The sequence below is a fragment of the Engystomops pustulosus genome, chromosome 8 (genome assembly GCF_040894005.1).
Source record: "Engystomops pustulosus chromosome 8, aEngPut4.maternal, whole genome shotgun sequence".
NCBI lineage: Eukaryota > Metazoa > Chordata > Amphibia > Anura > Leptodactylidae > Engystomops > Engystomops pustulosus.
This window is the reverse complement of record NC_092418.1, coordinates 78,892,195-78,907,690: the sequence shown is the minus strand read 5'-3', so window position 1 is coordinate 78,907,690 and position 15,496 is coordinate 78,892,195. Positions and strand designations below refer to the sequence as shown.

Genomic DNA, 15,496 nt, shown 5'->3' with positions numbered 1-15,496 from the left:
ATGGGGTCTTAAATATTTACTTTGTAGATAAGAACCAAAGCCTACTTTAAAGAATGGAGAGTCTTCACACTCTGGAATGCTCTGCTACATATACTTGACATATACATTGATCCTAAACGCTGAAACCGTTCGAGGAACATCCAAATGAGTAAAATGTGCTGCGCAATTTCTGAAGAAAACTTAGTGGAAGAAAACAATTTAAAGGGGTTGTAATTCTGCACCGCTTTCTTGATATGTTAAGTGAAGCCTCCTGTCTTTTTTACCTCATCAGCCAGACATTCCTGACCATAAAATGGCCGCAGATGGAGGGTCATGTGATCTCGAACTGTCCATGAACAACCGCAAGTTAGAGATTACATGACTCTCCATCTGCAGCCATTTTATGCACAGGAATGTCTGGCTGATGAGATAAGACAGGAGACTTCCCTTTAGAAGAATAAAACTTTATTTATCCTGTTGGGAAATTGTTTTGTGCATCATTATTCCAGGCAAGGCATGACCAGCGTTTCACATAATAAACACAAATAACATTACAGTTACTACCATAATTTTAGGGGAAGGGAGAAGGTGTGGGGGGAGGGGGGGGGGTGTGACTTAGTCCTTTGCTTTAGCCACAGTATGGTTTGGGATGAAGGAGTTGTGGAACCTCGTGGTATGGCACGACACCTGGTGGTAGCGATGGCTTCTGTCGCTCCGTTGCAGCAGTAGTGTGTCATGTAGTGGGTGGCTGCCGTTTTTCGCAATGGCGTCAAATTTCCTAAGGCATCTGGTTTGCCAGAGTTCCTCTACATATCAAGAAAGTGGTGTAAAACTATTAATAGATGTATTTTGGTAAATGACCTAATCTCCCCCCCCCCCCCCATACATTACAAAAAACATCAGGTAAAGTGGACAACCCCTTTTAACTTATAATAAAAATCTGCTCAATTTCTCTTGGCATAAATATAGATATTTTTTTTATTTATTTTTTTTGTTAAGACTCATCTTAAAGAATTTCCCAAAAAAACATTTTTTTTCAGTTGTGATGATCACTCAAAAATAAAGAAAAATGCATAGCTTTGCAAGCTACAGTTGTTTTACATCCGTTTCATCAGAACATCTATAAAATATTTAAATACATTAAATATTTATTTATTTAGGTCCAACAGTATCTGGAGAAACTTCTCGTCTTCCACCATTGGTGGCCACTTCCGAGTCAGTGACTGAGATTACCTCTAGTAGCTTTGTGATTTCTTGGGTCTCTGCATCTGATACAGTTTCTGGATTTCGTGTTGAATATGAACTTAGCGAGGAAGGAGATGATAAACGCTATTTGGGTAAGTTCTTGTTTTCGTAAGAAGCATCATTGGTAGACCAGAGGTGTGAAGTTTGTGGTTGACATACTCTGGGTCAGGATTGTGGAAAAATTTCTGTGGATATTTGTTTTGAGGATGAGATGATTTTTAAGTTTATAAACTATCGGGTTAAAAGTAAAATCACTCTCTCAAAACCCTAGTTCTCTTGGAGGTATCACTGTGTTTACTAACTTTGTTTCAGAACTATATATTTTTCCCTAAATGTCATAAAAATTGGTATCTTCCTGGACATACAAGAAGTTCATTTTTCAATGAATTGTAGAAAACTGTGTGCCTTTTTACTAATCGATAACCAGTACTGTGGGCCTGGTGGAGAACTTCCTACTTCAACTGGGGAAACTGCATTATTTATAAATGTATACATTTTGTGACATTCCTATCTAGTAGCTGGAAGTTTTTCCTTTGCATGTGGTTGATCATGCCTGTTACTGCAACTTTATTGATTTACTCTAATTGGATGAGTTGCACCACCAATACAGATGATATGCAGTAATATGGTATAGCCTCGCCCCCCATTCCCCTCATTATATTAACTGGCAGTGTCTTGGATGTCAGACCTCCATTGATGTTTCCCATTCTGAAAATATCAACGATTGATGGCTAAGTACATTTTGGTCTAATTTAATTCTAGATCTCCCCAAAACTGCCACATCCGTCAACATCCCAGACTTATTGCCTGGGCGTAAATACAACATCCATGTCTACGAGATCACCCAGGAGGGAGAGCAAAGCCTAATCTTGTCCACATCTCAAACAACTGGTGAGTATAACACTTGATATAAAAGGGTATATGTAACTACCTTATATATTAATTACAATGTACCTGTGGTATGTGTTATAGTAACAACCTTGGAATGAAGGTTCGGGGAATGAATCTGTTTTATTTTGTTCCTTAGCTCCTGACAGTCCTCCAGAGTATAATATTGAACATGTTGATGACACTTCGATTGAAATTAGCTGGACCAAACCTCAGGCTCCTATCACGGGTAACTTTCAATCCCTGTCTGCAACTTTAGGTTGGACTGTAGCCTTTGATGAAATTAATAAAAACTGATTATTCCACCCCCCTCTCCTCCCCCCCAGGTTACAGAGTTGTCTACACTCCGACTACAGAAGGAGCTAGCACAGAGCTTATCCTGCCAGACACCGCAACTTCAGTGACTCTTACTGACCTCTATCCTGGAATGGAATACAACATTACAATTTATGCTGTGGAAGATAGTCAAGAGAGTATCCCTATTAACATCCAAAGGGAAACAACCGGGACCCCACAAACTGGTAAACGGAGTGTTTATATCTTTGTAGGTAGTAAAACTGTATGTGCTTGGCAAGAAACTTTAGACAGGATATTTCACCCGCAGCGTTTTTTAAATCTATAGGACCAGGGAAAAACTTCAATATATTCCTGTGTTTTTTGATGTTTCAAATGTAAACTTCCCCTCTCCCAAGATCTAATAACATATTTCCAAAACATGACCTTTTCAAGCATCCCTCCATCAGAAGCTCAGGGCTGTCAGCCAAATATTTATTATTACAGAAACACTTGTACACTTGTATTCTGTTAAATAAAGTGAATTGCTGTTGAAGTAAGAATTTATAAAAATGATCTTTTTTTTTTTTTTTTTTTTATCTTCAGTGATTGTTCCAGCACCCACTGAATTGCAATTGCTCGAAGCCACCGACGTAAGGATTGTTATCTCCTGGAATGCTCCACCAAGTGAAGTTTCTGGATATCGTGTTGTGGTGACACCAGTCAGTTCTTCAGATCGTCAACCTCACACCCTACCAGTGAGCAGAAGCACCTTTGCTGAGCTGGTAAATTTGCAACCTGGAACCAACTACAGGTTTGAAGTGTTTGCAGTCAGTCGTGGACAGGAGAGTCAGCCACTTGAGGGAGAGTTTTCAACCAGTAAGTGCAATCCTTCTAATTCTGCGTTAGTGGAGAATAGTTTTCAGTTGCATTTTTTTATACAGTTTATAACTTGACAAATCTTAATTTCTGCATGTCTATTGTTTACCTTCTAGAACTAGATTCCCCTACGGATCTGAGGTTTGATGACTTGACAGAGTCTTCAGTCCTTATTATTTGGACAGCTCCCATCTCCCAGATTGGTCGTTACCTTCTTTCAGTGGGTCAGACCCGTGGAGGTCAACCTAGCCAGTTTCAGGTCAGCCCCCCTGCAACAAACTACAAAATTAAAAACCTGCTACCTGGAACAGAGTACACAGTCTCCCTGATCGCTCTGAAGGGAAGCCAGAGAAGTAACCCCATAACTGGAATATTCTCAACCAGTAAGTTGAATAGTTCTGTAGCTTTTCTCTGCAAAGTATAATATTTTTTTTGTTTTTTTTAATCTAACTTTGACATTCTATTTTTCATATTTATGATGCTTGATGCACATTTTCCTGGAACCTTATTGCAATTTCTTTCTACCACTTAAAGATCCACATATCACTTCATAAATCAGCTGCAATGTTTGGCTGGAACAGCTTGGTTCTGTGTATGTGTAAATCAGATAATCCTTTCTGGGCAGCCACAATGAATCCTCTGTACCGGGGCTATGAATTGGGCACACACCTCTTTTACCCCTATCGTTGGTATTTTGGAGCACCAGTTAAGGGTTAAAGAGTCTAGTATTCTAGGAATGTATCACTGTCCAGCTAGGAATTTTCAACCCCTTTCCTGTGTCCTCTAACCAGACTGCACATCACACCTCTCATTTCTAATTTGCTAATTTATAGTTTGAAGCTTTACATGTATATATTAAAACGCCACTTGACTGTTCTTCAAATAGTTGAGTGGGTTACACATTGGCCAGGCCTTTTTGGATGTGAAAAGCAAAGCGGAATATTTTGTGATCTTGGCAGTGGTTGAATAACCACTTCAAGCAGTCTGCAGGATGTCGGTTCAAGCAAATGATGTCTTGTTGAAGTAACCTCAAGTAGGGTCCTGAGCACAGGCTCTGAGAACAAACTGCAGTAAACATCCCATACTACTCCCTGGGGTTAACTGTGTGGGGGATGTATCACCGCAGAGTTACTGTATGTTCCTTTTACCTCTGTGTGTGTGTCTCTATAAATCATTAACTTGTTCTTTTCATTTACTTTAAAATTTGCAGTGGAACCTGTCGGCTCAATCCCTCCATATAACACAGAAGTTACAGAGACCACCATAGTCATTACTTGGACTCCTGTACCCAGGATTGGATTTAAGGTACAAGACAAATGTTTACATCTTGTGTAGCATTATTAGGGCACTGCTTTTGTTCCTGTGAACGGTCTCCTCACTTATACCCTTATCTTACACTCTGCTCTAGACTCCACCTTTATCCCCTTGGGTCAAGGGAAAGTTATTTGTTAGTTGGGTTAGAGTGCTGTATGCTGGATATTTATTAGAAAACCAGTATAGATGTTCAGTATTGTTCTCGGTTGTTAGCGGTCGGTCAGCAATTGCAGTTATTATGCTCTTCACATCATCTTGCCTCTTGATGTACCCAGCTGGGATGGGACAGGAATTTCATAATAAGCAGGTGCAAGATAAACCTCTCTCTATGTGTATATGGAGCAGAAGCCTCACTGCTGTGTAATTTCTGCAATACACCAACAACACAAATTGAAACCATCTCCCCCCTTTCCTAAGCCCCAGCCACCTCTCAGTTGGTTAATAATGTTTTAGGTCCGCCTGGATTATATCCTGTTTTCTCTTCAGAATTTATTCAAGATTAACAAATATACTCGAGTATAAGCAGAGACCCCTAATTTTAACACAAAAAACTAGAAAAACATATTGACTCAAGTATAAGCCGAGGGTGGAAAATTCATTGGTCACAACCCCAGTATATAGCCTGCCTGCCAACCCCTGTAGTCAGCCCATAAAAAAAATAAACTCCGTACTCGCCATTCCGACGGCCCGGGCAGCTCCTGTTCTATCTCCATGCTCGCGGCGGATCCGTGTCGGCCTGATGAGAGGCACTGTCACTGATCCGCTGCGAACATGGAGATAGAAGAGCATGTCAGTTCACTCCCGCGGTGCAGCGTTCGGGCCGTGCGTTCCCGGCAGCTTGCGTTGCGAGTGTGATGCGAGTTCATCGCATCACACTCGCTAGTGTGGAAGGGGCCTTAGTGTTACTATAAGGATGTTACTAATGAGGAAATCCATAGCTTTTGTCTAAATCTGGTGTTTCATCTTGTATGTATTCCTGAAAGATTGACGATTAAAAAAAGCCATTTTAAAAGTTCATTCTTGAGTTGTGTAGAAGTAGCGGAATGGAAAGTGTGTATATAGAATAAATTCATTTTAGATTTTTTTTTTTTCTTGTAAAATGCTTGCTTTAAGGAGGGTGGTAAGTATCATGTTCTACAATTCAAACAATATTTGAATATCTCAAATTTTGTGTGTTTCTTTTTTTTTTTTTTTTTCCCCCCATACAAAAAAAGTGGACTCCTTAACTATGATTATTTTTATTTTATTAGTTGGATGTGCGTCCAAGCCAAGGTGGTGAGGCACCCAGAGAAGTTATCTCTGAGTCTGGCAGCATTGTCATCTCTGGTCTTACCCCCGGTGTTGAGTACACCTACAGCATCTCTGTTTTGAAGGATGGTGAAGAGCGTGAATCTCCCATTACAAAGACTGTTGTGACACGTAAGAATAAATGTTGTTTTGGGTTTTTTTTGTTTTTATTTTAATAACTTTTTTGTGTTTTACAATTAATGTCTATTTTAAATACTGTATTTGTTCCTTTTAATTATAACAGCACTTTCTCCTCCAACAAATCTTCGCTTCCACCCAAGCCCAGATTCTGTTACTTTGACCATTTACTGGGACAGAAGTACATCTCCAGGTAATGCCCTGCTATTTGTGTAGATTGAAGTTAGGTTTTCTCTTGTTACCCAGCTCAAAATGACTGCTTAGGCTTTTCTTCTTTCTTGCTTTGTCGCAATCTTTTGGTGTTTTAGATACAAGGGGAATTTCTCATAAGCTGGCATTTGTGCATCGACATATGATGCAAGCGCCAACAACCTCCCCCCATCCCCGTTGTGGCAGATGCATCAATCGGTTTAGACCTCCTGATGTATCCCTTCAGGCGGCTGGGCACAACTGTGCGGGCTCTAAGCTGGCGTGGTGTTGCGCAAAAAACATGCAAACATTCAGTGGTAAATGTTTGCCGGCTTTAGCAAGTGCGCAGGCACGGGTCAGGAACTCCCCATGCTGGGCCACTCTGTCAACAGCTGTGCCCCCTTTATACCCCTTCAAGCATTTCTTGCAGTGCACAAGAAATTGTGATTATTTAAGTGATTGAATGCCAGAAAACTGCCATTTTAAGAACAGATTAATTTCCCCAAAAAATTTTGAACTAAAAAGCCCATATCCTGTATTCCAAGTCTTCATATAATACCCATCTAGTTACCATGGCTGCCGAAAAGTAGCATTCACCACTGGTGGAATAAGTATTCATTATTTACTTTGGAGTGCTGCTTCTTTCCTTGGAGTTTACATATATGGGATCTTGAGCCTGTTGCTTTGATGTTTGCACCCACATTGGATTTAATCCGGTTACCTACAGTGCTGTTCCTCCTACCTACCTATCTGCTACCTTTCTAGTTACCATATATTTTGGTTGTCTTTCCGCAGCAGTACTAAGACTTATTTTGACGATCTTTTTTCCTCAGGCATTACTGGCTACAGAATAACATCTGCTCCTACTGATAGACAGCTTGGATACCCCACTGAGGAGGATGTTGATGCAAGGCAGAATTCTTTCACTTTTGAGACGCTTAGCCCCGGGGTAGAGTATAACATCAGTGTCTATGCAGTGAAGGGAGATGAGGAGAGTGCCCCTCTGTCCAAAATAATTACTCAAGGTAATGAAGACCTAATTTTTTTTTTTGTATTTAGCATATTCATTTATTAGTGGAATTGATGATTTGGGCTCTTCATGGACCATTTCTTCTACCTCTACTGTATGATTATTTTGAAATGGTTCTGAAAACTCTTGATGAACACTAGTGGACTACAGACTTGTACCTACAAGTCTTCATTGGCAAAATGGCCTGAAGAAAGTTATTCAGCAGCCCCCCCACCCCCAAACTACTGACTGTGCCAAATAGTTGACATGTAAAGTGGTTAAAACAAACACACTAACTAACACTTTCGATAGTGATGGGTTAAAGCTACTACTTCCGAAACCCTCAAGTATTTCCTACAATGTGGCTGTGTTTAACCACTCTCTGTTATCTATCTAGTAGTGTTGGCAGGATTGAGGCTGTCAAATTTGCCGATGGTCCCTAGTTGTTTCGCCAGATGCTATCAAGTATTTTTTACCCTATGCTTGTACAATTTGGTTTGCAAGGATAATGAGAAGAAAGATGCCACCTTCACAAGTATTTAGATATGAGGATCCAGCATATTAAGGAGTGTCCTAACTTTTTCAACATTACTAGTTTACCTAAACTAATTTGCTGGTAATCTTTATTTGCCTCAAAAGCTGGAGAAACTAATTCTCGTTATTCTTGTGGAAAGTGTGACTTCTCATTATTATATGACACTTCATTGGAAACCATGTACATTTGCTAGCTATGCAAGATGTTCTCTGAACTTCTCATGGCAGTGTTTCACATTTTGCTTTTTAAATTGCCAAGTTAATATCTTTAATATGTAAAAGTTTTGGTTGCATTTAATTTAATCTTGTTTGTTGCATAGATTTCTAATGCCTTTTGAAGGCTGACTCCACTTAAATAACTAAATACAAAACATTTGTCAGACCCCATGTAGAAACTTAGAATAATAACATAGAGAAACCTAGCCTGCTTTGGAGCCAATCCATTAAAGTCCTGGCTTAAATTGCAATGTCTGACATTTTTTAATAAGTTAATTCAAAAATTGTTGATTTTAGGTGGACTTGTCCTTTAAGCATTGGTTTGTACCTTACTAATTTTTGCTGAGGCAGCTTTTCCATTGCTGTTGGATTTACTGCACTGCTCCAAGCCAAAATGTGCCAATGTGTGTCTGGAGATCATGAAACATGTGTCAGAATTTTCCTCAAATGATTATTTTTTTATAAAATCCTGGCATTGAATTTACAACTTGGTTGTCTATATAGGCTTAGTAGTAGGTTGAGAGCAGTAGGAGAACACATGGAATATATATTTCTATTATGTAGATATTCACTTTACTCTCTGTCAAGAGAAGCTTAAAGGGAATCTGTTACATGGAAATTACAGTGTTATCTGTTAGTTTTTTGAGCAAGAGGGGCTCAACAGCCTGATCTATAGTTAAGTGGGAAACTCTTGAGTATAAGGCTAAATTCACACCTGCGTATGGAAGGTTTGGTTACACTGACTTAAAATGGCATTTTTCAGTTTAAGGAAAGAGGTCTTAAACTTAGTAACAGACCATATGCCAAAATTTGACGCAAACTGGATGAAGTTTCCTCCATGTGGAGATGGAAGGAGGGATTGGTCCTCACCCTCTCATCTCCATAGGATGTTAAGTGGCTACCCAGCTCGGTCACAGTGCGGGGAGACTTGGTGTGCTCAATAGACCTCTATGGTGGCTGTGAGCTAGCTCTTGTTTTTGCAGCTAAATCATGGCCACTTTTTACAGTCGTGTGCATGAAGCCTCACAAATAACCCAGGAGCAGGTGTGAACTCAACACAACCTGAGATACAAATGGATAAATCTTTTTCCCACAAAGCTATTTTGGTCTTCTACCCTCCTCCTGCTTTATAATATTCTGCTTCAGAATATACTTTTCATGTGAAAATATTTTATTTATTTTATATTTTTTTAGATTTTAGACCTGGTCACATTTTTAGATTTGATTCAGCCTTCTCATCAGTTATTAAAATACAAAAGAGAAAATTTTGTCATCCTATATGAGTTTCATCCCTAGCTGTGATTTGCAAAGGCAAATGCTGATCCAGATTACTTGAAATAATTAAAAAAAAAATCTGTCTTTTTCAACACTGAATATAGTTAAAAATGCAGTGCAATAGCTGAAATCTGCTACTTGCTTAAAATCAAATATGCAAATCATAATTTCTTACAAAGGATATTGGTTGCTTATGGTTATTGCATGTGTATATTGAACAGTCTTTTTGATCAAAGCTTTGCAAATCTTTTATACAGTAAAGCATCAATTCCAATTTATTATAATCCAACACACTTTGAGTATCAATTGCTTTCTAGTAATTACCTGTAATTGTGTGCAATCCATGACTGATTTGCTTTGCTTCCTTTCCTGCATCCACCAATTTTTGCTTTTCTTGATCTGCATTGCCCTGCCAGATATTCCCCAGCTCACTGACTTAAAGTTTGTCGACGTTACTGACACAAGCATTGATCTGAGGTGGACTCCCATTAACTCCACCACCATTATTGGCTACCGAATCACGGTGGTTGCTGCTGGAGAGTCTATCCCCATCTACGAAGAATTTGTGCACCCCTCAGAGGGGTATTACAAGGTCTCAGGATTGGAGCCCGGCATTGACTATGAGATCAGCGTGATAACACTCATTAACGGCGGAGAGAGTGCCCCGACCACACTCGTGCAACAAACCGGTGAATGTTCACTCCTTGCAAATTTGCAAAGGCCATGGCTCTATGTGCTCACCAGCAGGACAAATGAAGGGAGATGGGATTCTGGGAAATTATGCATGCCAGGTGCACTTCAATGCTATGGCTTGACCTAAATTTATCCACCTCTTGGTTCCAAGATGGTAAAGATAAACAAAATGTGGCTTTGGAATAGGATTATACCAAAAGTGTAACTAATTGTCTTATTGAAATGAAATGACAGTTAATGCTGCTGATCCACCTAGAGCCTTGTCCTTCTTCAGCAATGCATGAAACTTCAATTGTGCATGCGGTAGCTGGGGTTGTGGTGCAGTCTTTTGTAATTATTGTATTTTTTATGCTGCTTTGTTTTTGACTTTTAAACTTTTTTTTTTTTTAACTTTAATATTCATGGCAGCATCAGGGCAGTCGAGACATGGCTCAGATACAGCATATATATATATATATATATTATATTATTAATTTTTTTTTTTTTTTTTTTATAGCAACTTAAAAATATATAATTTATTGCTCATTATAAATGACTGAGTTTATATTTTGAATGCTCTTTGGGCTGGCTTTCACCATGCCCCAATAGTTTTGCATACAAAAATATTTTGACCTGAGGTGATGGACCTGTGTGCTTGTCCAAAAACTAAAGAGATTCCTTGCATTGTGCAGGAATAAGATTCATGTTTTTGAGGTGCATTTGCTTGATTTTCAAGGACAACGTTACAATGACTGAACCTAGTTTTAAAATTTTAAATCTCTCTTAAATCCTGGCCACGTGGGCCAGCATCAAGTAACCCATTTATGTTTGAGGTGTGTGTGTGTGTGATATATATTATATAATATGTGTGTGTACATGAATATCCTTTGTAATCGCCTCTCATCTCGATGTTGCACATTTCTAGCTGTGCCACCCCCGACACACCTGCGCTTCACCAATACTGGCCATGACACAATGCGAGTCACATGGGCTCCTCCAACATCCATCGAACTTTCCAGCTTCCTTGTGCGTTTCTTCCCAGTAAAGAAACCAGATGATGTCACTGAGCTGACAATCTCTCCATCTGACAGTATGGTTGTCCTTACAAGTAAGTTTGAATTTTGAATGGGGTTTAAAAATGGTTGGATTTAACATTTGACCATATACATAAATATTTAAGAGGATGAAATCTGATGTGTCTAGCTGCTCACTTTGTAAACTGCATCTTTTTGCAATTTTTATTTTGTAAAAATAAATAGTATGAGGTTTTAAAATTCAACCCATCTAGTGTACATTTTCCAAGGTGAAGCATCTACTTAAGTTCTTGGTTCTTAACTTTTTCTCTTCCTCTTAAAGATCTGCTGCCGTTCACTGAATATCGGGTCAATGTTCACTCTGTTTACGAAGAAAGAGAGAGCACTGAACTTACTGGAGTCCACAGAACAAGTATGTATTCAATATCTTGGTTTCTAAGTGGTATAATAGACCTGGATATTGGTGTTTCATTCCCAGAAGATTGAGATTCCTGCATTTCAACTAGAAGTCTGGAGAGTTAAATCCACATTATATTTGCTTATGGAGAAAAGTTCAAGGCTATGAGTCTTTACTTGAAGACTGGGAAAACATTCCATTGGGTTACATAACCTTCATGCTAAAAGATCAGTCGAATAAAAAATTAATCTAGATATCTTCATCAGCCCTTGCGAAAAAATATAAAGCATGGCCTGAGAATGGTCAAAATGAACATGCTGTACATGACTGGCAAGTAGATTATTGCTGTGGATTACGTTCCTTACATTACAAGTGGTTGAAATCGGGTCAATCCTGAATGAATAGCCAACATACCATTCCATCCATATACTTTTTATGGTTTTACTTTCCCATCAGGCCTCTGCTAAAATAGCAACTAGATTGTAAGCTAGACATGCTCTACCTTGTCCTAGCACTGGGAAGTAAGGGAACTTGTCTGTGATTCTAATCAGCTTACTCTTCTGTCTAGGAAGGACCGCCATGGGAGAGGTTACTGTAGCATTGTAGGCACATAGAGTTGAATTGAGGACAGCAGGAAATATTTTGTTATAGGGTATAATCCAAAGATTTGCACCTGTTCTGTATGGTCAGCCACTCCTGGCTTAAGCTCCCATTAATCGATGAAATAACCAAGGTTTAAACATTCTCTTAGGTACTGACTATTAGGAACAAGATTAACCTAAAGAAAGTCTAGATGCTTACAAAGTGTAAAGTTGGCTTAATAAAGTTACTCAATGTTTCTATATAGAATAGAAATCTTAATTTAATATATAATATATATATTTTTTTTTCATTATTATAGCTTTGGACTCTCCAACTGGAATTGACTTTTCTGAAATCACCACCAACTCCTTTACTGTGCACTGGATTGCCCCTCGTGCAACAATCACTGGATATAAAGTCCGCTACCAGCTGGAGAGTGGAGCTGGCCGTCCAAGAGAGGAAAGAATTCCACCATCTCGCAACACTATCACCCTCACTAACCTCATTCCTGGCTCTGAATATATTGTGAGCATCATTGCTATCAATGGTCCTCAGGAGAGCATACCACTTGTAGGACAACAGGCTACTGGTATGTAGTTGCATTTTTGTGATCCATACTTCTGTTGCATATAAAATATAACAAAATATGCAATAAAGAGGCTATAAATTTATATAATTTTCTATTTTTAAGTGTCTGATATCCCCACTGATCTAAAAGCCACATCTTCCTCTCCCGGATCTGTAACTATTACATGGGATGCACCTGCAGTCAATGTGCGTTACTATAGAATCACATCTGCTGAGACTGGTAAGATACTATTGGTTGGTCATTTAAGGAATGCAAAAGTTTGTTATATTGTAAAAATAATAATTTGTCCTTTTTATGTGCACAAAGGTGGGGAGGGTCCAGGTCAGGAGATAACAGTGCCTGGAATCTCAAACTCTGCAACGATCAATAACCTGAAACCAGGCGTGAGCTACACAATTACTGTATATGCTGTCACTGGCCGAGGAGACAGTCCAGCTACAAGCAAACCAGTGACCATAACATATGTCACAGGTAGAGTTGGTGTACCTAATGTGCATATTTCGTCAGTCTTGTTCATGTTTAAAAAATAAATACCAACATGTTGGAAGGCTTTCAAACTAAATACTATTCTTTTACTATCAGCTGTAGAGCAACCTACAGAGATGAAGGTCACTGAAGTCCAAGATGAAAGCATTCATGTACGTTGGACACCACCTCCAGGCCCCGTCACTGGGTATAGAGTCACTAGTGTTCCCAAAAGTGGTCAGGGCGAGACCATCTCCCAATTTGTACCTGCAGGTAAGCTTAAAGGTTTTTGAAAATAAAAATGTAATTAATTTTAACTTATGGTTTCTCCCCTTTTTTTTTTTTTTTTTTTCATTTCTCCTGGAACAATGGTTCCTAAAAAAAAAAAGATTCACTTAAGTGGAAAATTGGAAGATGTGTAGCAGTTCAATACTAACCCTGAATCATTCTTCTTTACAGAACAAACTGAGATGACCATTGTGGGGCTTCAACCAACTGTTGAGTATGTGGTCAGCGTCTATGCCCAGGGTATAAGTGGAGAGAGTGAGCCTATTGTTGAAACAGCCGTTACTAGTGCGTATCCCTATGCTTCCCCCTACCTCTGTATTTATATTTCCTCTTTTAGATATCGAAGTTCTTTTCCATTGATGTTCAAAATGTTTATATATTTGATGCACTTTTTTTATTCTAGGATTTAAAATGTTTTAAAAAAATATTGAATTCTTTCTAGTTTTGTGCCCAGTTTATGCAAACTTCTAACAGAACTAGATTGATGACCTTCTTTAGTCAGGATTCATGGGTAAAATCCTCCACATCAACCTGACTTGGTCACAGAAATGCTAAAGACTAAAAATTTTTGTTCTAATGGACATTACTTCATAGAAACTAATTTTGCTAGTGTAGCTCATTGATTATGGCCGCTAATTGCTTATAGTAATCATGCAGTAATATATTTTTTTGGTCGGCTTCTGCAGTTATTATTTAGGAGATCAACTGCTGCTTCATTCATGCTTAGAGCTTATTGACTAATACTAACTCAGCAGTTGTTTTTCAATCAATATTTGGTGGTTCTACCTTAAATTACTGTATGGTTGTACAGGATGAGGGTGTCATTCTTATACCATCTTGGTCCATATTTCCAAAAAAAACAATCTAGATATGTCTACTTCTCTCTGGCACTCAAAACAGCTGCTTAGTTTGTATACAAATATAGAAAGACTCGGCAGTGATGTCCTTTTTGTAAAAGGGACAAATCCGTGTGCGACCAGCAGGGACTTCCTAACCATGGGATTACATGGGAACTGCAATACATTTTAATGCTTTTTAACTCGTATGTTAAAATCCCACTTTACAACCTACAAATATTTCAAACAACTATAGGTTTTTGCTGTAGGACACATGTGGTTGAGTAATTAATGGTGGTTTGGTTTTAACAATTAAATGATCATAAAGAAGTTCTCCATCTAAATTTCTATAGAAATCTGATGAATTCAGCAGAACTATAGAACAAGCACTTGTAAGATGTGGTAATAGCAATTCTCCTTCTCTCATAATAGAGATTGTTCTAGACTTGTTGAGTGACCGGTCCTTGAAGGGGTTGTCCATAGGGTAAAAAACATGGTTGCTTTCTTCTTACAACTGCACCACACCTGGTCGTGGTTTTTACCAGTGTTGCAGCTCATTTATATACTGATGATCAGGACTAGAACTTCATTGCAATGCTACACACTACCCATGGTCGGGAGAGGATTTTTTTTTAGAAGGCAGCCATGTTTATCAATCTGCGGACAACTCTTTTAAGAAAAGACTGTCTGCAGTCTTGAGACGGTTTTAAAATGCTCAGCTGAATAATTTCTGACTACAGCAAAGGATTTGGATATGGAACCTCTTTATGATGCAAAAATTTCTGCTTGCTTTTTCTGCTGTATTTTTTTTTCTACTGCTTGTCATTGCTAACTGCTTTTATGATTAATTTGCCTGACAGACATTGACCGACCCAAGACATTGACATTCCCAGAGGTGGGAGTTGATTCAATTAGACTGACTTGGGAAGTCCCAGAGGGGCAGGTTACTGGTTACAGAGTGACCTATTCAAACCCTGAGGATGGACCCAGAGAGTTGTTCCCTGCACCTGAGTCTGATGATGACACTGCAGAATTGCACGGACTCAGGCCGGGCACAGAGTACACTGTGAGCATCGTGGCATTGCACGATGACTTGGAAAGCAAGCCCCTGATCGGAGTCCAGAGTACAGGTATTTGGGACGCATGACATGTTCCTTGTGTCCTTTTCCACTGCTTTTTTAATACCCTTTTTATGCACCACTTTCCATATCCTCTTCATATCCACGTTTGTAAAGCTAATTTTTTAAATGTTTACATACCAGCCAAAACTCAAAGCAACAACAGTGATGATGAAAGTCTAGGTCTAAAATGTGCCAATTACAATGTAGATAATGTAATATATTACACCAGTGTTGGCATGGATAATCAATGTTTGTATGTCCTTATTTTCTTAGTAGTTCTTTAAAG

The 15,496-nt window shown here is 38.8% G+C and overlaps 1 protein-coding gene across 6 annotated transcripts in view; it reads left to right on the top strand.

Annotated features, from left to right (window-relative positions):
- Positions 1 to 15,496, top strand: part of FN1 (fibronectin 1) — a 42,833-nt gene that overhangs the window by 16,306 nt on the left and 11,031 nt on the right. For 3 of the 6 annotated variants that reach the window (XM_072121374.1, XM_072121373.1, XM_072121372.1), the window contains exons 15-33: positions 1,140 to 1,316; positions 1,987 to 2,115; positions 2,252 to 2,341; positions 2,439 to 2,633; positions 2,992 to 3,264; positions 3,381 to 3,647; positions 4,475 to 4,569; positions 5,829 to 5,997; positions 6,110 to 6,196; positions 7,026 to 7,217; positions 9,643 to 9,915; positions 10,824 to 11,006; positions 11,255 to 11,344; positions 12,231 to 12,500; positions 12,603 to 12,719; positions 12,807 to 12,971; positions 13,083 to 13,238; positions 13,425 to 13,538; positions 14,950 to 15,219. In XM_072121374.1, coding sequence (XP_071977475.1) covers positions 1,140 to 1,316; positions 1,987 to 2,115; positions 2,252 to 2,341; positions 2,439 to 2,633; positions 2,992 to 3,264; positions 3,381 to 3,647; positions 4,475 to 4,569; positions 5,829 to 5,997; positions 6,110 to 6,196; positions 7,026 to 7,217; positions 9,643 to 9,915; positions 10,824 to 11,006; positions 11,255 to 11,344; positions 12,231 to 12,500; positions 12,603 to 12,719; positions 12,807 to 12,971; positions 13,083 to 13,238; positions 13,425 to 13,538; positions 14,950 to 15,219 — 3,312 coding nt within the window. The remainder of the gene's footprint in view (positions 1 to 1,139; positions 1,317 to 1,986; positions 2,116 to 2,251; positions 2,342 to 2,438; positions 2,634 to 2,991; positions 3,265 to 3,380; positions 3,648 to 4,474; positions 4,570 to 5,828; positions 5,998 to 6,109; positions 6,197 to 7,025; positions 7,218 to 9,642; positions 9,916 to 10,823; positions 11,007 to 11,254; positions 11,345 to 12,230; positions 12,501 to 12,602; positions 12,720 to 12,806; positions 12,972 to 13,082; positions 13,239 to 13,424; positions 13,539 to 14,949; positions 15,220 to 15,496) is intronic. The other 3 variants (XM_072121376.1, XM_072121375.1, XM_072121377.1) reach the window with 3 other exon arrangements.